General features: G+C 54.4%; 5 protein-coding genes across 5 annotated transcripts; 2 read left to right on the forward strand and 3 right to left on the reverse strand.

The window, feature by feature from the left end:
- Window positions 1-203: 203 nt before the first annotated feature.
- On the reverse strand, window positions 204-2,222 carry M406DRAFT_50108 (family 90 glycosyltransferase; the record flags this gene model as incomplete). Its single annotated transcript, XM_040924406.1, has 2 exons — window positions 204-803; window positions 852-2,222. The coding sequence occupies 2 exons, from the start codon at window positions 2,220-2,222 to the stop codon at window positions 204-206; spliced, it is 1,971 nt and encodes a 656-aa protein (XP_040773026.1).
- A 750-nt stretch (window positions 2,223-2,972) lies between these two features.
- Window positions 2,973-3,909, forward strand: M406DRAFT_357751 (uncharacterized protein). Its single transcript, XM_040923761.1, has one exon. The coding sequence runs from the start codon at window positions 3,505-3,507 to the stop codon at window positions 3,751-3,753; it is 249 nt and encodes an 82-aa protein (XP_040772457.1). The 5' UTR covers window positions 2,973-3,504; the 3' UTR covers window positions 3,754-3,909.
- Window positions 3,910-4,096: 187 nt separating this feature from the next.
- PHY-1 (red/farred photochromic bili protein photoreceptor) lies at window positions 4,097-9,005 on the reverse strand (the record flags this gene model as incomplete). Its single annotated transcript, XM_040926282.1, has 5 exons — window positions 4,097-4,504; window positions 4,647-5,598; window positions 5,820-5,967; window positions 6,081-7,984; window positions 8,080-9,005. 5 exons carry the CDS (start codon window positions 9,003-9,005, stop codon window positions 4,097-4,099), a joined length of 4,338 nt encoding a protein of 1,445 aa, XP_040772458.1.
- A 3,605-nt stretch (window positions 9,006-12,610) lies between these two features.
- M406DRAFT_347870 (rotamase PTPA-1) lies at window positions 12,611-14,408 on the reverse strand (the record flags this gene model as incomplete). The annotated part of the gene is made up of 4 exons (XM_040922336.1): window positions 13,485-14,408; window positions 13,082-13,433; window positions 12,777-13,018; window positions 12,611-12,662 (listed from the first exon to the last, which is right to left on the reverse strand). The coding sequence occupies exons 1-4, from the start codon at window positions 14,150-14,152 to the stop codon at window positions 12,611-12,613; spliced, it is 1,314 nt and encodes a 437-aa protein (XP_040772459.1). The 5' UTR covers window positions 14,153-14,408.
- Window positions 14,409-16,440: 2,032 nt separating this feature from the next.
- M406DRAFT_323887 (uncharacterized protein) lies at window positions 16,441-17,201 on the forward strand. Its single transcript, XM_040919827.1, has one exon. The coding sequence runs from the start codon at window positions 16,512-16,514 to the stop codon at window positions 16,905-16,907; it is 396 nt and encodes a 131-aa protein (XP_040772460.1). The 5' UTR covers window positions 16,441-16,511; the 3' UTR covers window positions 16,908-17,201.
- Window positions 17,202-20,894: the final 3,693 nt, after the last annotated feature.

Raw genomic sequence — 20,894 nt, forward strand, 5'->3', positions numbered from 1 at the left:
TTCTCTCGAGCAATGTGTGCAGTTGAACATTCTTGTAACGCCTAAGCAGAATAACAGGACAAGTATAACACTTGCACAACAACGAGGCAAGGAATCAACAGCAATTGCAACAAGAATGAACAAGGCAAAAGAAGAGAAGCAAAAAAAAAAAAATCCATAACAACATCACCATCTAGTCTCTTCTCTTCTCCCTTCCCACCAGATTACCAGTCGATCTTCCAGGACGGCTTCTTCATCTTGTTCTTTCCATTCTTCTTGGTCGCCACCTCCAGATCGTTCACAAAGCCAAGCCTGTCCCTCTTGGGGTCCATGACCCTGGCATACTCCAACAACAGCCTCCACACATACAACATCATATCCTCCCTCCGCAGCACCTTGGCGGCCCACTCCTTGCTCGCCCTGGCGATCCTCTCTCCCTCGGCGTCGTGCCCATCCAAGAAATACGACAGCACCGCCCAGATGTCCTGATAGCTGCTGTCAAAGGGTGCAAAGTGCACCCACGGCACGAGGCGGTCGTCGTGCCACTCGGCGTACAGCGTCGCCTTGAGGGGGCAGCTCGAGCTACGCAGGATGCCCCGCCACCGCGCGCTGTAGCTGTGCCCGTCCACGTCGGGGAGGTATTTGTAGCTATACTGCTCCGTCATGGGCACCATGGCCGACACGGCAAAGTAGCTACCCGTGTGTTCGCAGCCCAGGTCTTCCTGCCGGCCTTCCTCGTCGCGCGTGATCGGGTAGCACTCGAGGTTGTTGAAGCCCACGTCTGCCACGCCCTCGAGCCAGTCGCCGATGGCCCGTTCTGTGGTCTTTGTGTCTTTTCCTCCTTCTTTTTTCCCTCCCCTTCCTCCCTTCACCTCCTTGGCCGCCGTCACCTCTCTGTACACTGACCCCTGCGGCGGCAGCCGAAATGTAGGACCCGCCGCCTCTTCACCGGCCTGGACGCGCCGCACCGTCGATCCGTTCATGACCTGCAGCCACCTGTGGCGATGAAGATGCCACCAGTTGTCCGGCCGGTTGCGCCCACCGCTGGCCACGCCGCGCCACACAGCGCCATCCTTCTTGTCGGCCCAGGCAAGGTTTTTGTCGCGGCCTCCTGCGTAGAAGGGGTCATCTGTCAGGTACATGGCGCCGGGCAGCAGGATTTCGTTGTTCTGCGGCAGCTTGCACCCGCCAAACATGGGCACGAGCTCGTGCACCGTCGACATGCTGACGCTCTCGACAAAGGTGCCGTGCATGCCGCGCATGTGCGGCTGCCAGCACGCGTCCATGCTCGCCGAGAAGTTGGCCACGAACCCTTCGCGCGTGTACGGCAGGGGGCCGATCGGGTACAGCTCGTCGATGGGCCTGGCCGAGCTCGGCAGCGCCCCGACGGCCCTGGCCGGGCTGTGGGGCGGACACGCCGCGCGCATGTGGTCCCAGTATCGGTGTGCGTCGTCCGTCACCCACTGCGGCTGGAAGCGCACACTGCCCGAGTCGAGGGCGCTGTGGCTCGTGTACGCGTTGATGGCCTGCTCGGCCGGGAACACCTCCCTGCTGCGCACCTCGCGCCCGACATAGCCCGCCATCTTCTCCCACGGCACCAGCACGCGGCTCTCGTCCATGACGTTGACGGGCATGTCCAGGTCGGGCAGCGCGTGCGCCATCTCGCGCACCAGGTCCGTCCACAGCTGGATAAAGGGCGGCCGGTGCGGGTCGTCCGTCTCAAAGGTCGCGTTGCCGCCGCGCACGCGGATCACCTGTGGTGTCGCGTGGGCCATGCGCCGCAGCTCGACCGGGTTCAGCGCCCAAAAGGGCCCAATGTCGCGGTAGATCCGGTCAAAGAACTCCTCCACCACCACGGCGTCGTGTTGCTTTGTTGCCTGGAACCACACATCAAACCCGGGCGGCGGGTGGCGCCCCCGTCGCAGGCGGTACCGCGCTGCTGCCTCCTCGACCGTGTGGGATCTGTTTTGCACGAGGTCCATGTAGGTGTTGTGTGCATCTCGGATCAGTCGTGAGATCGGGTGGTTGTCCTGGGGGAGCTGTGCCAACGGTCGTTGTGGCCCTTCTTTTTCTGCTGCACCCAGTGACGAGAAGGACGAGCTGAGGCTGCTCACAGGCCAGATGTTGGGTCGCGCCAGCGTGTCGGAGCCGCCGGGATAGCAGAGGAGAATATACCCCGTGAAGAGGCATGTTATGGCAGCCAAGATGAACAGCCGTGGTCGGTTGGGGTATGAGAGCAGCATCTTGGAACGCAATGCCTTGTGGTGTTGTCGTCGTCGTCTTCTTCGTCTTCTTCGTCTTCTTCTTTACCTGAACACCAGTTCATGGAAGCCCATCAAGACTTCACAACCAAGTGTTGACCGCCCTCACGGAGATGCGTTCGTCTCTCCCTCCTCGTGTTGTTTGTGTGTGTGTGTGTGTGCGTGTGTGTTTGGTATTGTATCGAAGAATTCTCAACAAGTTCAAGCCGACCTGGACCCTCCGCCCTCCAAGGTTTTGAGCAGGCAATGTTCCTTCAAGTTCTTATTCAAGAAAGGAAACCACAGAAAAGAACAAGAAAAAAAGAAAGGAAGAATAGAATGGAGTTTGAAGGGAGGGAAAAGGTAGGCAATTGGTTAGTGACAGCCTCTTGCCGCGCAAATAGACACTTCTTCTCTCTTACTCTCTCTCAAAAACCACACAAAAGTACCCAGCATGCCGCACTTTCTACTAATCAAAAGTGAAAGTTTAGTGAAAAAAGTGTGTCACCTGCATCAGCGAGGCGGTATTAGTATTAAGACCGCGTAATGAACTCGCTCCCTGCCCTTAAAAACCCCAGGCACGGGGTGGATCATCTCCTTGGCTGGGGCCTCTTCTTTTCTTTTCTGATCCAGACGGTGGGAAAGGAGGGGCGTATGTGTGTGTGTCCCTGATTTTTGGTTAGTACCATGCACTATGGAATCAGGAGACATCTTTTTGCTTGGCCACTTGTGCTAGATGCCTTGAGCTAGAAGGGCTTGCATGTGTCTGGGTGGTCCAGAAGCCTGAGCGGTTATGCCGCAGACTTTCTCTCCCTGATTTGACCACCTTGTGTGTCTCACTCCAGGACCCCCTCGCGCGCCTTTTGCACGTCTCTCCCTTGCTGCAAGATGGTAATCATCATGTCGTTGGAATGGTGGCGGCACGTCCTCAGTTCCTCGTGTCACTCCACCGTTCACTCGGCTGGATAATACATATCTGTTGCAACCTCTCGGAGGAGTGACATATATTCGCTGCTCTTAGTACCTGGTAGCAGAAGAATGTCCCTGGCCTCCTTTTTCTCGCTCATCGCCCCTCTCTTCCTCTGCCGCTGCCACCCCGCCTCCTCTCTAAGTGTTCACACATACACACAGATACCAGTTTCCCGGTTCGAACAACTTGTCGCGGCCAATAAATCTCCTCATCCTTCTCCGCACCAATGAAAATTCCTGCCGTCCATCTCCTGGAAGCATAGCCCTGCCCTCCACCACCTCTTCCCATAATACAAAGGCCCCGACCCCCAGTGAGATGGGTAGTCTCTCTTTATCTTTCTCGCGAAATACACAAGAGCCTGTTCGGAACATATGTTCGGAACACATGATGAGCGGTCCACAGAACTCCCACAGAAGTCACATCAAAACGCCGACCCATGTCCAACGTCCTGCCACCGTGCGTGTACCCTTCATCGTATTCCCGATACGCTTTGTATCTCTTGACCAGCGCCCAACCGACCAGGAAAAGGAGCCAGGCTGGCTAGTAATCGCCATGAATCCGTAAAAGCACTCTTGAAAACGCCAAGTCCAACCAGCCGCCCTTGTCTTCCCTTCCAATATATGTATATATAACATGCATGCATCCAAATCGTGTGCTGTGATCGCAATACCATGATGAATCAAAATGCCGGGTATCGTGTATTTTCCAGCCGCCGCACACCCCATGCCACAAAAGAACTTGAAAAGAAAACCGAAGAAAACAAAGCCAGCACCGAGAACTTAGGAGAGAAAAAAAATTATAAACCCAAGACCGTAGCCAAATCAATGACAGAATCGTGAGTGAGAGGTCTCAATGGGCCATAAGAGGTTCGCCAGCTGTCTCGAGACTGCTCACAAGGAAAAGCAGTCTAAATCATGCTCTCCCGCGCAGCATTAATCTCGTTGCCTTTTAGATCAACGTCGCGGAGCGACGGTGCGTTCTTGGCTTTCTCCGTGGGGGGCAGCTCCAGCCTCTTTCTGAACCAGCCACCGCGTTCCCATTGGCCTGCCACATAGACAGCATCGTTTCGCGCATCGTCATCGATAATGCCAAAGAGAATATACTCCAGTCTCTTGAAATCGATAGGCTTAAGGATCCAGCCATCGAACCCAGCAGTCATATATGTGTCCTTCTCACGTTCGACGAGCGAGGCAGACACGGCGAAGACCGGTATCCTGCCGTGATTCGATGCAAGAGCAGATAGCTTGTGATGCTCGCCAGCGGTCTCGATTGCTCGGATCATTTCGGTACTGCGACGTCCGTCCACGATGGGCATCTAGAAGTAGGCGGTCAGGATCGCTCAGCGCCTTCTTAACCACACCCCCCCCTTTTTTTTCTTTTTTTTTTTGGTTTCTCTTCTTTGGGTGGGGAAAAAATTAAATCAAATAGAACCATGAAAACCTTGGAATATAACTTACCTGCATGTCCATTAAGACAACATCGAATTTCCCGTCACTCTCTTTGTATGCTGCCGCACAGTCCTCGCCGTTCACCGTGTGATAGACCGTATGCCCGGCCTTCTCTAACCGTTTCCTTAGAATCTTCATATTAACGGGATCGTCTTCGGCCACGAGAACTTGTAGCTTGGCTGAGCCTGGTTTGCCGGACAGCTGAACTCTGCCGTCCACTGTCGTAGCTTCTGATGCAGGCGGTAGTGGGCTGTCTCCGACCTCAAATACGACACCAGAGGTCTGGCTAGATTGTGCAGGTCCTTCTGGTTGATCCTTGTAATCGTCTGGGACCTTCACCGGCCTGATGGGCATTTTCACATCGGTCACAAATTCCATACCCACGGGTCTTGAGGGCTCGACCTGTACATCTTTGCCTTTGCCCGGAGACGACACAGACCTCAACAGGGTAGTAGGCCTCTCAAAGGAGCGGTCCGATGGACTAAGGGACCGTGACGTGGAGAATTTAGGTGCCGAGCGGTAGTAAGCTCCCTTGGAGTTGCGTCTTTGGTTTCTCACCGCCTCGGATTCGGGCTCTCCAAGACTCAGAGTGGTTTGGATCGCATCGATGAGCCTGTCGGCATCGCTCTTGTTGCTGACCCCACTACCCAGGCTTGTCACGCTGTGGAGACTGCTGGCGCTGATGCTCTCGTCAAAGCTACGGCTGTGACTGAGGGTCTGTTTGGTGGCGCTAGGCAAAGCGCCAGGACCACGGTCGATAAGCATCAACTCGCCTTCGCGTACAGCCGGCATGGTTTTGGGCACAGAAGCAATTGAAGGTGTCGTCACTGAAGGCTCCCCCTGCTCGACGTTACTAGCGACGGCTGGTGAGTCTTGGGGTGGCATCTCGAAAGGCAGCTGTATGACGAATCGCGATCCCTTTCCATCCTCTGACTTGAGCCGCAGCTGACCGTCCATGTTTCTGTGAAGAGTGTCAGCTTTTGCTAGTCCATATCAAAAGGAAAATAGTCGCAAAATAACTTTTCGCCATATAACTACATGCAGCCGCACAGACCTAATGTCCAGCAGGGACTCTGTCGTCGGAGCTGGAGGCCTTGCACCGGAGAAGCGTGGAGGGAACACAGCAGCACAGTTCGGGGAAATTCCTATCGGAGAGGAAACGAAAACAAAATATCATCTTACCGGATGATTCTGGAGACAACGGCAAGACCAAGGCCTAGGGTCTTCACATCCTCTTGAGACCTCTCCAGGGCTTCGTCAGTATTCCCCTCATCCGCATCGGTGGAGACTTGTTCTAAATCGCGGAACAGAGCGTCCAGTTTGGCATCGCCTAGACCAAGTCAGCAACGAGGCACGCGTCCAAGCTTTCGTTTCCTCTTTTTGAAAGGTTTGTTTTCTCTTCCAGAGGGGCTGAGTAGAATATGGGGAGGGTGCATGTCTTACTCATTCCACGACCCGTGTCTTCCACAACGATCTCGACGCGAATCTTTTGACCCTCAACAGAGGCACAATAGTATTCGACCCTGACACTCCCCGTTGACGTATGCTCTACAGCATTGGCAGTCACATTCGCAATAGCCTGACGGACTTTCCTCTGATCACCATACACGAATTGCGGTAATCCAGGATGCTCGAACACCTCGTAGCCAATGCCCTTCCTCGAGGCGTCCTTCTTGAAGGGATCCGTGGCCTCATTGATACATGCCTGGAGGTCGAAGATCTCGTCCTTGACCAAATCGTTGCCCTCTTCAGTCATCGTCAAATCGAGGAGATCGTTAATCACGTAGATGAGCGATTTGGAAGCCGAGTGTGACCTAGACAAGTTATCTCTCGTTTCCTGGTCCAGACTGCCCTCGAGCGCTATTTCAAGGTAATTGATGATGGCGTTGAGGGGTGTCCGAACTTCATGCGCGGAATTGGCCAAGAGGAGCCTCGTCAGTCGGCTGTTCTGCAGGGCAGCCTCCTTTTGTCTCCAAACTTCGATGAATTTGCCGTACACCAGACAGAGTACCGCTGCCGTCTCGATCTGTTCTTCAGACCATTCTCGACATTTGCCTAGCACGGTCTCGTGCCATACTTGAAAACTCTTTCTAGGCTCAAGGTAGTTCTGCGTGCCCTCCTGAACAACCTTTTCGTAAGGGTTGCCGGCCCACTTCACCTCTCGAACCTGGCCCTTCCGGAAAAACACAATGAAATCGTGGCCGCCGACACTCAGGGGGACGTAGAGGAGTCCAGCAACGTAGTGAAAGCCTGGCGGGTAGCGGAGATCTGGGAAGTCAGACTTAACGTCCTGTGTCGTCAACACCGACGTGAACTTCCTGAGCCTGAGATATTCAAGCATGGCCAGGGCCTCTTGCGAGTGCTCGACCTTGCCCATAATCTTGGTCTCTCCTTTGATAGATAGCATGCCAAAGTCGGCATCGAAGAGCTTTAACAAGTCGTCCGAGGAGGCGATGATGTAGCCCGAAGGGTTCTTGTCTGTAGGGACGGTATTGATGAGCTTTCGCGCCTGCAGCCTGGAGGCGTATGAAAGACGCTCAATATTCCTCGAGACGGTATCGCCAACGAGTCGACACATCTTTCTGATCGGGAACGACACACGCATGCCCTTCGATCCGTACGAGTGGCACGCTATCAAACCCCAGAGCTCGTTGAAGGCGTTGATCGAGATCGACATGGAGGAGCGGACAGCCATGTTGCCGAGATACTTCAGGTGAATTGGGGACATGGCTCGAAGATAAGAATGGGTCATGTCCAGGGGCACCTCAAGGTCCTCCTTGGACCGGCATACCAGCCGCGCCGTCTCCTGGTCTCTGTCGTATAGCAACCGCACTTTGTTGAGCTTGTAGAGATCTCTGGCCTGTTTAGGTATGTCCGAGGCAGGGAAATGAAGACCTTTGTAGAGATCCCGCGTATGCGTCGGGTCTACGAGCTCCGTTACGACCTTGCCATTGAAAGATGCGTCGAACTGATATATCATGACACGGTGAAACCCTGTCAGCTCTTTCACAATTCCAACGAGGATCTTCAGGAAACGATCGAGGTTCGGCGCAGAAGCCAGTTGATCCTGGACCTGGGACATGATGTCGAAGACCTGCATGGCACCAGCCTCCCCCCGGCGCTTGCGAGCACTTCTGAGTACCCTAAGCGGTTTACTCGAGATCTCCGTGCTGTCGGCCAGCTCTTCCATCGTCGGATTGCCACGGAGGGTGTCCTCTGGGACATCTGGCGTACGTTCGTCATCAGGTCGTAAGGGAAACTCATGATCATCATCGAGCTCAAATTCGCAAATAACCAGATCTGGGTGTGCTGGGTGCACGTGAATGGCACACCAAAGCTTGACAGTTCTGGGTGAATGGTCAGGTGTCTACGTCTGAATTACATGATGGACAGGAGGCCCCCGGGGGACTCGAAGGGTCTGGAGGGAGGGAGATTGTCTTACCTCTTCTTCGGTGGCCGTATAGACATGCTGAACACTTCGGGCCCATTAATCGCAGGATCAGCGTCCTCGTCTCGTATGAAGTCGATGTGGTCCAGAAGATTATCCGCTTGTTCTTCGGTCAGGACATCCGTGAAATTGCTCAATCGGAACAATTCCATGGGTGAGTATCCTATTATACGCTTCGAGTTTTCACTTGCATACCGCACTGTGAAGCGGCCGTCCGGTTCCTCGCGGATAGCCAGCAACAGGCCAAAACTCTGCACAGCGCCCGGCGTATGGATCGGCTCGTCTTCGCATCGCTGTAGGGTACCATCCGTTCCAGTAATAACCAGGTGGCCGTCGTCGGTCATGACGTGCTTAAAACGTGTCGTGGTGAGCCCATCCAGTACACTTTCTGAGATACCGGCTGATTCCCGTCCCGATGAACTGAAGTGTTCGGAGCGAGGTTCTCCAGTACCGTCCGATTCCTTGTCCTCGTCATCCGACGTGGCGTCGTTGGCGAAAATAGATAAAGGCTGGGAGCCCTGGCGCTCAGCATCAGCCTGAACGCTTGACCTGGCTCCTGTCGTAGTGCTCTTCCTCCGCCTCGTCCCTGACGGGGCCGTGACTGGTGGAGACGTGACTGCCAACGGAGAGAGCACAGAGTCGCTCTTGGGGCCCCCGTGACGGCCTGCCTGGGCCTCGTGATCACGCCGTGACTGAGATGGTCTGCTGAACCCCGATAGATCGCTGCTATCCGCCGACATGCGTGGGAAGTATTCTTGGTCTGTAGAGGATCTGGTGGGAGGTTCGACACTGATGACGGAGCGGATGGGAAACACGCGGTCAGACTGACCAGTCTGGCTGCCGTATCCCAGCTGGCGGTCGGAGGCAGCACTCCATGACGACTGCACGCTCGGGGTTTGTACTCGATTTGGGGCGCCCATGTCGAATGGGAAGTACGTATCGATGCGAGGGTGCACAGGAGCTGGGCTGCCGGGTTGAGAAGTGAACCGCGAGGGCTGCTGCTCGCGGTCCTTTGCGAAATCATGCTCGTCCACAGCGGGCGCCTCTGATGACGACGGGATATCAGCCTTCTTTTGGCCCGCAGCCTCATCATTTTCCGTCGGATCCATGGCTGCTTCTCCACTGCTTAATTTTCCTCTCCCCTGCCCTCCCGAGACCTAGAAGCCTCGCAAGCACGGTGCTGGGCAAAAGGTCGTCCGAAAATTGGGTGCAGAGCCCGGTTTCTCAAGAGAATTCAGTGTTCGGCTGGGGCTTGTATGTCCGAGGAGCGTCGTGAATCGCTGGGCCCTGTCAAAGACGCACGCTCCGGGAGACAAAGTAGAGATTTAGGTTGGATCCTCAATTCTGTTAGGCATCGGTATGTGTGTCCCACCACATCGACAATCCTTATACTGTGCGAAACTGGAGGAGGGAACGGCTGCTCAACGTATGCTGCCTGCGGGTGCCGTGTCGCACAGGCTTAGATGGAGTGACAGGGTGACTAGAGGTGCAGTCGTCGCGTGTCGGTGCAACAGGCGAGACCCTGTGGGAAAGGCTCTGCAGATAGGTAGGTCAAAGTCACCGGGGAGAGAGTGGAAAGTCTGAAGCGAAGGCAGAGAGAGACGAAGTAAGAAGGAGGGTCCACCAGTGAAGACGGGGATCTGTGATATGACGCAACGCAGAGACACCGCACACAGGGCTGAAAAAGCGGAACAGACAAGATGCACGGGTCGCTGCAAAGACGTCGAGGGTATCGCCCAGAGTGCAGTGCACTGTTTGAGCCCGCTTTCTGTTGTTGTCGACCTTGAGGAGGTGAAGTTGCCACGGCACAGCACACAGGACGTGTGTGTACGACTTCAGGCAGGCCTAGTTACGAGTGGTGGTGTCGGTAGTGGTGGTGGTAGGGTGAGCCGTAGCGCAAGCAAGGCAATGTTCGAAAAAAAAAGAAGCGGCACGCATGCAGAGAGGCCCGCACCTCGCGGCACCTGGAGCTGGGAGGCAAAAAGAGTGGGAAGCAGGCCCTGTCCCTGGGGTCCTGGGTCCTCGCTAGGTTCTCGCTGGGTCCACGCTGGGTCCTGGCTCCTCTCCCTGCTGTCATAGTGAGTTGCAGTGGCGGCCCGAGTGGGTTTAGCAGGGTTGAGGCGAGAAGGTCAGAGGCGCGACAGTGGTGACCACAAAAGGCGCTCTTGGCCCTCCCCCCTCTCCTTTTCTCTTTCTTCTTTCTCCTCACAGGCACACACCCTGGGGAGTAGCGCTACAACCTGTTAAAGATCTGCTAGCGGCTTAGGGTATGCAGTGGTGTAGGGTCTACCGTTCAGAGTGGCAGTGCTAACAGCTTCACACTCCTGCCACTGGGTACTTTCAAAACCCCTCTCCAGGGCAGGCGCCGCCATAGTGAGCCCAACATAATCGCTGGCTTAGGAATTCCCTGCATCGGCCGCCAATCTTTCCTTAATTTGACAGTGGGGCCGGGCAAGCGCGTCGTGAAAGCCAAATCAGCGCAATGGGAAAGTCGAAATTTGCATCTTCTCCTCTCGTGCTCTCCCATTCAGTGTCCTCACCTCTTCCTTCAAAAGCACGCTCATGCCTCTCCTCGCCTTTTTTTGAGGGGTTGATTTCTCCCCAAGCTTAGCAATAGCACTAAACCGCATAATCGAATAAATTACATTTGCTTCGGAGAATACATCAATACTCTTATTTTTTGGGGGGGATTTTCGGTAGGGATGAGCGACCCCACAAGACAACTGATCACGGACAATGGGTCGTGACTTTAGACGTCATCGGTCCAGCAAGTGTGAAAGACGCTATGCAGGACTAGCCGCTTCATCCACGGCCATTATGACCACGGTTCTAGCCACAGTCAGCCAAGCCAGCCAATGCTACCTGTTCCAAGAAAAAAAGGGGGAGGGAAGCACATCCGGGTATCGCAAAATGCGAAACGAAATACAACAGACTTCTTACTAAGAAACGTAATCAGCTCGTTGAACCCTTTTTTTGCCGTCTCTTGGGCTCCAATGGTTTTTGTCTTCGGCGTTTTGTCTCATCCTCTAGGGGTCTTGGAATAGCCACTCGGCCTTCAACATTTTGTACTATAGTAAGTCAGACACGAGAAATCACCCGATCGACTGTCGACCCTGCATGGGATCAGCGTCTCAAGAGGGCAATAGATAGACGGGAGGCAAAGTACCACAGCAATGCACCAACTAATACAGTATCATCAACGTAGGCCCCAGATGTCCCTAACAAGAGTTCCAAGAAGAACCTAACAAAGGTTAGGCACTCCTAGCTTTTCTTCTACAACGCCCTGAACGCCTGTCCCGAGTCTCCGGGTGCGCGGGGATATGTTAGGAGCAGTGCTATAGTAGGAACAGCTTTTCAGTCGCAGAGTACTACGGTGGTGTGGTACGCTTCTATTTTCCCTCTGGCCCTTGTTGGACCCTCGCCTCTGTCTGAGCATCATCGTTCCACGATTCAAGCAGATTTCCAGGATTCGGCGGGACCACAGGGATTGTTCCGGTTTGCACACCATGTCACCATTTAGTACTGTAGCACTGTAGCCAATACATACTATGTATCGTTGTACTTCGCAGAACGTAGTACAGGCAGAACCCCCCCCCCCCCCAAAGAAAAGGTCCTTAGCCGCAGGTCTTCGATATAGTTTGACGATTCTTTGGATTAGGAGCCACTACACACGCCGCGTCCCCCTACTACCAAATTTCCCACTCCTTGCATAGTTTAAAGTACGGAGACACTCGACTGAACGACTCTCACACTTACACACACAATGAAAATAGGAAACCCCCCCCCCCCCAAAAAAAAACCCCTAGTAGACCCAAAAAATGTACTCTGATACGCGTTGACTTTGTGCCGAACAGTTGCCGGAGCTTTCAGTCCGTGATAGACATAGCAATTTCCCCTTTCCTGACTCGCCTGAGCTCCTCACGGGCTCAGAGAAACTTGGATGGGGAAAGAGAACATAGTCTGCCTTGGAGTCTTCCTGGGCCGTAATAATAGTTCCGAGCAAGACAGCTGCCAAAAGCTCTTTGTTTGCAACCTGGTGCAAAAGGCTGCGACGCGGGGACTCTTGACATCTAGCTTTCGAGGAGGGGGGGGGGGGGAAGGGAGCACTTTCAAGGCAAGAGACCTTTACCGCACGAAGCTAGCACAACGTGGCGTTTCTGACATGCACTCGTGGATCAAACCCTGATCAAGCCCACGTCGTCATGGCATGACATTATACAATTCCAACCGGACAGTTTAGGGAGGCTGTGACGGTGGTGTGCGGCTTGATTGTTTTGTCTGCCCGGCCGTACAAAGAAGCAATGCGTATTCATGTGACAGATGGGAAAACTTCAGGCGCGGTTGTGAAATTGTCGTTGAAACGAGTAGTCTTCATCATTCCCTCGAGATGGGAAGGCAAACGAAGCTGCGGCAGCACAAACATGGCGTTAGACCTATACTCCCTCGTCGGTCTCATCCGGGTGTGCAACCATTTCCGCCTTTTAGAAAATAACGCCGCATGGTCCAGAATCGTCCACGCGCAAGGTCACTTAGCCCACGGCGCCTTGGTCACACTGATCTGCGCCCCTGCAGTGCCTCTCGGCCCGGAAGGTCGCACCGAACCAAGCGGGACCAGATCATCCGGTTGTTCACTGCCCGGCTGAGCGAGGCGCCCGGTTGGACCAGGGCGCCGCTCCGCCGGCCTCGAATACGGTATACCCGGGCCTCCGAGGCTAGGCATCTGTGTGGCTTGTGCCCATGGCGCGCCCGTGCCGGGAGGCAGAGAGGACGTTGGTCCGGCTGCTGCGGCCACAGGTTGGTTTACCATGTGGATGGATTGCTGGGGTGCAGATGCGTCTGGGTCTATGTCCCACGAGAAGAGCGAGCCAAAGGGGAAGTGCTGCACCACGGGAAATTTGGACAGGACCTCGGCGTTGAACATCTTGATCATGCCCTGCAGGCAAGGTCAGATGGTTTAGCGGTGCTCTACTCATTTTCTCAGGAAGGGAGTTCTCACCTTGTTGATTTTCCCCCAACCATCCTTAATCCCAGAGATATCGTACAGGATCGGGCTATGCTCCCAGAAGGGGCCCTTTTTGACGTCGTTGATGAAACCAATGGCAGAGAAGTACATATTTACCTCTCGTAGCATCTCCACCGCATCGGACTTGGTCACGTCCACGGGTTTGGGTGCCCTCTGCACAGACCCCTCAAGTGGCATCGCCTCCTCTTCCGTGATGGGCCGCGTGAGTTGTGCGGAGCCGAATATGTATGGCATAAACGAGTGGTCATCAAGACCCCAGACGCCGTGAGACCCTGCGGGCTCGAGTGTGTATGTGAGAATCAGCTTTCTCACCACCTTGAGATACCTGTTTGGATTGTCAGCCACAGTCTCTTTGCCCCAAACAGGGTTAACGTACGGCTCAAAGACACCGAGCACGATACTGCGCTCGACATCGCCACCCTGTGTGCCGTCTCGGAAAGCACCGAGTTTCCACAAAGACCCTAGAAAGGCAAGAAAGCTCAGCTCATGGCCTGTGCCGTAGTCCAGTCTCTGCGGGCTGCCGAACCCGCCGAGAAAGTAGGCCCTCAGCTCGTCAAGCGCGCCAAAGGTCTCGCCCTGCCCGTCCTTCGCACTCGTAGCCGCGAATCCCAGCACGTCCGCACCCACATACTCCTTCAACAGTCCGTCGACCCTGTCCTCCAGCAGCTTGTACCACTTGCGGAAACTGATATTCCCGAAGCGCCTCGGGCCTGGGTCTGGAGGCGCCTCGTCGATGATAGACGCTGTCTTCTCCAGGAGGCCCTGCAAACTGCGGATAGACTCTGGGTCTTTGCGATCACTGCCGACTAGGGGGAACGTCTTGGGGGTGCCGGACCCCCAGGGGTCTCTCCGAGGGCAGAGGGCGCGGTTGAGCTGCATCACGAAGATGCCAATGTCTCGGTACGCCTTGGAGATGAGAAAGCGCGCCACGTCTGGTCCATCGTGGATGCACTTGCTGGGGTCGAGAAAGATGTGTGGGTCGGCAGGATCGAGAATCTCGAGCTGCGGGAAGGAGGAGGAGGACGTATTGGTTGACTGAGCCATGGTTTTGTTGTTGTGAGTTTGGCTGACAGGTGAGGAGCAGAGCTGCTTTAGAAATCAGATGTGCTGACGAAAGAAGTGTTTGAGGTTCTGCAGCTCGTCTTACACTCTGTCGGCTAAGCCTTGAGTTGGACTACAAAAGGTCTTGAACTTGAACAACTTGACTGCAGGAACATGGACAGGATGAGAATATGAGCGTTTCTTGAAGATGCAGAGATCGAGCCGGCAGTCTCGTTTGTTGTGTTGACATGCTATCCCCTTACTTCCATGCACCCGCTTCACACTTTAGGCAGGGAGGCACAAGGGTGCTGCTTCCTCCAATGTGAGGTCATTCTCATGATTCCGGGTTAGGGTTATTTATCAGTCGCCGTTGCGACCGTATCCATATCCTTGTCGTACGACCCCCTCCCTGCCGCCCAGGCCATGCGTGCAGAACTACGTTGAAGCAAGTCACGTCTGTGCTGCGTGAACACCATGTAAATTTCCCCTACAAAGGTAACCGGGACAACAACCTCGATGTAATATATACGGGCATGAGCACGATAACATTCGCGATACTTCTTCTGCCTTACAGAGAACCTGCGCCCGTCAGTACTTGTCCTCGTACAGGCGCGCCATCTGCAGCAACATGCCTTCTAAGCGGACGCGCGACGCGACACGTCGGCAGCAGCCCAGTGTTGACGGTTCTAACGCGACTGACTACCTTGGGCCGCCCAGCTCGAAGCGGCAGAATCACGGCAACAATGAGCCAGCAAGCTCAGCTCCGAGGATGACCAGAAGTGCGGGACCTGTGCAGACGCAAGGCGAGGAGCCTCAGCTCACTGGTGTTACCACACGTCAAAGGACGAGGCAAAGAGGCAACGATGAGGATGATGATGATGGCTCGATCCATGTCAACTTCAACCAGGCTATCTTAGCCATCAATGAGGCACGCTCACGGGAAAGACAGACTGTCAACGGGGTGCGATTTGTTGACCAACAAGTGGACAAGGCCACTGCTCCCAATCCTCCGGGGACACGAAGTAGCCAGCAAACCGATGCAAAATGGCATGGAAAGCAGAAACGTAAAGCGAAGCCAGTCTTTCAGTCTCACGGCGAGAGAGGGGGTACTGACAACGAGTTGGGTGCAAGTACTGGACTTTCAGAGCGCGATGTTCGAGCCCAACGAAGGGCAGCAACGCACGGTGAGGGGGCAAATACGGAGCCTGAGCAGGATCAACCTCAGGAGCAAAGCCAGGGGCAGTCTATGGTCGTCGCACCGCAACAGAATAGACAAGATGAGGACGCCGCGTCCAGCTCTGACGAAGAGGATGACAACTATCTTGCAAGACGCGCAGCTGAGCAGGAGGCTTTCACCGAGGCTCCTCAAGCAGATGAGGAGGTGGTCGAAGTTGAGGTCTCAGTTCCTAGTCTTGGAGGCATGATGAAGATCCTGCAACATGTGGCCTGGTCAGGCAAGATATGGGATGAAAGCTCCTTGTCCCGATGCCGATCTGCCTCTGGACGGGCCTTGGTGAAGCACGCCCAAGCCTTGAAAGACTTGTTGGTTCAGGCAACAGCGGCGCCGGACGATAGCCACGAAGAGGATATCAACACCAGGACCACCGAGCACCTCAGGAATAACACGGAGAGCATCATAAGGTGTTTCACGAGCATTGGACAGATTATCGAAAAGATTTGCACCCAGGACCTAGCACCTGGCGAAAACCTAACCCTTCGTGCCATCAAGGCAAGAGCTGATGTCCTGCGCGACATCTCAAAAAGACTCATTCCTATACTTGTGCTCGTCATGGGTAATGCATGCGATCTGGTTCCATCAGCGTCATCTGGTTCACGGTTGCGTCTGCGATTCAACTCCTTCACCCTTCAGTTCTTTCTGCGTGCGGTACGATGGGCCAATCTTCTTGAACAGAGCCTGAGTCTAGGTCTGGAGGCTTGGCCTGTCGACAAGGAGTTCAAAAAAAGCGATCAGGAGCTCAGCAAGGACGAGGCTGAACTCAAAGCAAGGAAGAGCAAAGTGAGGGCAATTCTCAAGCAGCAGCTCTCCAAACTTCAGTCCATCGCCGAGAAAGCCAAAGAGGATCTCCAGACTCTCAAAAGACAGGCTGCGCAGAAGAGACGGAACGAATCGATGCGTCAACAGCTTTTGGCCTCACAGCAGGAGCTTAGGGCAGCGAGGGAGCGACAAGAGACAGAGGAGAAACGACGGAATGCGGCGAGATGGGAAGCTCTCTGCAAGCATACGCAGGACTTGAAGAACAAAACAGACCCCCTGAAAGCAATCTGGGATCGCGCTGAGGAAGTGCGTCAAGAGTATACATCGTCGCAAGTAGCTCTTGTCAGCTCTCCTGTGCAAGGCAGGATGCAGCCTTCTCAGAACGATGTCAGGGCTGAGCCTCATGGCAACCGTACCATGATTGATCTTGTCCATAACGAGGACCCTTTCGCCAGTGACCAAGATGAGGGCGGCCTTTTCGTGGACAGGCCTGTGCGCAACACAAACGAACCGGAGCGTGAGAATTCCCAGGATGGCTTTACTCATCCTGAACATGGCGAGTGGGACGGTCTGGATTGGGACGGAAAGGAGGAAGAAATCCTTTCTCGGGCTATTTACCGGAACAAATACGAATTGGTGTCGATGGCAGAGCGACTAAACCGTACTCCTTACGACGTGTGGAGGAAAGCCTCGTGGTTCAAGAAGCTGTTCCGAGACAACTACAGAGACAAGGGCGAGCAGATACCCAACTGGTGGTGGTAGCTCGCGAAATTGGAGTTAATCCTCACATATATCGCCCTCGAAGGTATATCGATGGCGTAGGCTTTCTGCATCGTCGCCCTGGTAAAAGACTCGGATGACATTCGCCGGTATCCTTCATCTTCTGTGGCTCAGTAGGTGCGGCTTACTTTCCCTCTTCAAAGAGCAACAACACTTGTGATCAGACAAGAACACATGAGATGGCGCCAGCTCGAGAGACAACGTGCTTATCAGCTGGCTAGAGAAGAGTGTTAGTCTCTAGTACGTTACTAATATGTCAAGTAAATTTTGCGAGCCAAAATCTTGTCCAATTGGATGTTTGTGGCCCGAGAAATACTTGCGCTTAGATGTCCGATATGGCAAAACGAGCAAACCCCTGCCCTCACTTGGGATGTTAACAGTCAAGATCATATCCCACCGAATTAATTCTGCAGGCGTGTGATATGTTTACGACAGTGTACGAAACATGATTACTATCAACGTGAGATGACACTGCTGGTGTTACTCTTGTGCGTATTGACAACCGCGTCAACAACTCATGAATTCAACACTACCCTCATCGTTCGTCTGGCTGCACATGCTCAGCGCTCAGTCAGTATCAATAGAACATGCGTCTCTTCTCCACTAGCCAAAGGGGCATGTGCACTTCCCAGCACAACGTGGTATCAAGTTTGCGGAGTGGGATTGCATTCATGGGGCCCGTTCACCCGAGGCTCCAAGTTAGGCCCAAGCCTGCAAGATGCAGTTGTCAGACTACCAATGAGTGAAACCCCCCTTTGAGCTTCCTGAAGGTGTGTCGATGGAAGATTGGACGACATGGCTAGGCGCCAACCAGGAGCTGCCACATCAACGCTGGCCATTCATGCCTTACTTTTGGGCTATCATATCGTTTCCTCGGCTCTGATAACATACCAAGTGCTTCTCGACTGATCACTTCGCCTGGCCCTGCTCTAGGTCATATGTGCTTCAGCCGGGGCGTTGGGGGGTTTATGCATTGAAATGATAGATCAGACTCAGTGGTGGTTGGTTTTTTTTTTTTATGTATTCTGGCTAACACTGCTGACGAAGATGCTTTTTGAGCAAATGAAGGGCTCATCTCATTAAACTCAGCTGAATTCGGTCAGAAAACAACCTTATCTTTGGCCTATGATTGATGAATGGCCTCGTGGACCACTCAATGGGTCGTCACGGTCACTGTACCCCGCCCAGATGCACAGGTGCATCTCAGTCACAACAAGGAAAAAGGGAACCAGCATTAAAAATACGCTCTTCCGAAGTGAGGATCATACGGTGGCCAGAGCCATCCTGTTCCTTCGGGCACATCTGCCGAGCATGTTCCCTGCCGGTGCATGCTTAAAGAATTCCTGCTATGATGAGTGCTAGCACGACTACTGGCTGATCAGAAAAGAGGTTGACCCAGGTCTGCAAGGTTTTGGTTTCGAGATCTGACACCGGATAGATTGGCAAAAGTAGTCTGCGGTGGAGCCAATCTATATACCTGGGTAAGGAAGGGATAGAGACATTTCATCTAGATTGTTCAGTTCTAGCTGAAAACAGAGGATTCCCCTCCTCAACTCTGGGTGACTCAGGGAGAAAGAGAGGGAAATCAGCAACCTGATATTGTCTGTATGTATCCAGAAAAGGGGCACGTTGTGAGCGATATTGTTAGCTCTGTCCTTGGCTTAATGTGACGACAGTACATAGTACATGTCAAAAGACCCTGAGCACACCGTTTACTGGTGGCGCCCCTGTCTTCCTTAGCGCCCAATGCCCTGGGTAGCCCCCAATGAGCAGTGGGTGGCACTGTGGGTTGGCCTAGTAAGCCTGCACGCGCGCCCCGTGCACGCGTGGCATTGGGACCTCTGGCTTTCCCCTCCCAGCTGCTCGGCGCGCGAGAGAGACAGAGACGTGAAGAAATGTTGCCCGCAGGCTCTCGCTATTCCCCTTCCAGGGTCCATCCAGCCCAGTCCAGACTAGCAAGCAGGTGCCCAATTTAATTTCCAGCCCACTCGACACCACCTTACTCTTCCTGCTTGCTCCTGCTTGCTCCCCTCCCTCTCTCTCTCTTTCGCATCGCATCGCATCGCATCGCATCGCATCGCATCGTTCCCCAACTCAGGAGAGGAAGTCCATTGAGGCACACTCAGGTCTTGATTGCACTTGTCTGCTGTTTCGTCGCGCATTTCCGTGGATTTTCTTTCGTTACTCTGTCAGCAAGTTGCATTTCTATTTTGCATTTCAGGTATATCCCGTGCCGACTGTTCGATCACACACCGACGCGCTGCCCCTTTACGGATCGCATTTTGAGGATACCGAGCTTCCGTCAACCACACAAGGTGAGTTCCAAGAGGTCTCATGCAAACATGTTACACTATCTTTGTTGGGATGCGCAGCTATCTGGAAGCTTTCCTGGAGCCTAGGAGCTTATCAGCTGCCCCAGAGAGCTGTAGCACAACAAGCTCCGACAGCTGAAGTACAACAGCTTAGCCTTGTGTCATGTCGCTAATGGATGTACCAGCCGACAGAAAGCTCCTCCTACTCCAGGCCTTATCCCATCATTTCAAGCATACCTAGCTACAATGTCTGATGCTGAGGGTTACGATATGGTCTCCCACGATGAAGCACCTGCCTCGCCTCCTCGTGCGGCCACGGCAGCAGACCCTGCTGCTGAGGCACCAGCTGAGGCACCTGCTGAGGCACCTGCTGAGGTATCTCCTGAGAAGCCTCAGCCTGCCTCCAACAGCGCCGCCCCTGCGAAGAAATCGGCGTCCGGCACCGGTACGAAGACCGCGGGCACCACCACTACCGCCAAGAAGCCTGCGACGACGACTACCACCGCGCGTCGTCCTGTCACCACCCCGACTGCCACGAAGCCCACCGCAACCTCGGCTACCCGCACGAGTGCTGCGGGTGGTGGATTGAGCAAGCCTCCAACGCGTCCTACTACCACCACTACCGCTACTGCCAAGCGACCTTCCTCGTCGGCTACATCCACTCATCGCTCGCAGCCCTCTGTGTCGGAAGATGAAAAGCGTCGATCTGCGGCCCTCGGTTCCGCAGCCCGGCGGACTTCGACACTGTCCAGTACCACCTCTGCTGCGTCGCCGAAGCCGAGAACTACTGCGACCACCACGACCGCAGCTCGGAAGCCCACGGCCTCGAGCGTCACGTCGCCCACATCTGCTACGCGACAAGCTGCTAGCCGAGGTCACACCAAGGACTCGAGTGTCAGCTCGACGAGCACAACACGTCCTGCAAGCAGACCTGCTGCTACAGGTGCTGTCGCAGAGGCCAAGAAGCGACTTTCCATGGTTGGCGGGGCCTCGTCGAGTGTCGCTACGAAGCCTGTTGGCTCCCGGGCTTCCGTTTCAGGTGCCGCTGCCAGTGTAGCCTCGGCCGAAGCTGCCAAGGAGGTTGAAGAGCTCAAGACCAAGCTATCCGAGAGTGAGACCGAGATCGCTTCTCTCAAGGAGCAGATCACATCCTCAGAGGAGAAGATTGCTGAGCTTACAACGAAGATCGAATCTTCTCAAGGCAAGGAGGACACTGATGATACTGCTCTCAAAGAGCTGACTGACGAGCTCGCAACTGTCAAAGCCACCCATCAATCCGAGGTGGAGGCGCTTGAGAGTCAGATTGCAGAGGCCCAGACAAAGCTCAAGGAAGCTGAGGAGCAACTCGAGAAGCAAAAGGCTGAGGTCTCTGAGCTCATTGCTGCAAAGGAGACCACTGACTCCGAAATCGCTTCGCTGAAGGCTGCTCTCGAATCGGCAAAGGCTGAGCATGAGACGAGGTTGAACGAGAGCGAGGCAAACCTGTCTAAGGCGTCTGAGGAGAATGCATCCAAGCTAGATGATCTTCAGAAAGCTCTGACTGAGCAGCACAAAGAGGCACTTTCTGCTCTCGAGGCCAAACATGCCGAGGAGCTGCAGCAGGGCAAGGCAGCATCAGGCGATCACGAAAAGGCTCTTGCAGACCAGAAAGCCAGCC

The sequence above is a fragment of the Cryphonectria parasitica genome (assembly GCF_011745365.1).
Source record: "Cryphonectria parasitica EP155 unplaced genomic scaffold M406scaffold_8, whole genome shotgun sequence".
In the NCBI taxonomy this organism is placed as follows: domain Eukaryota; kingdom Fungi; phylum Ascomycota; class Sordariomycetes; order Diaporthales; family Cryphonectriaceae; genus Cryphonectria; species Cryphonectria parasitica.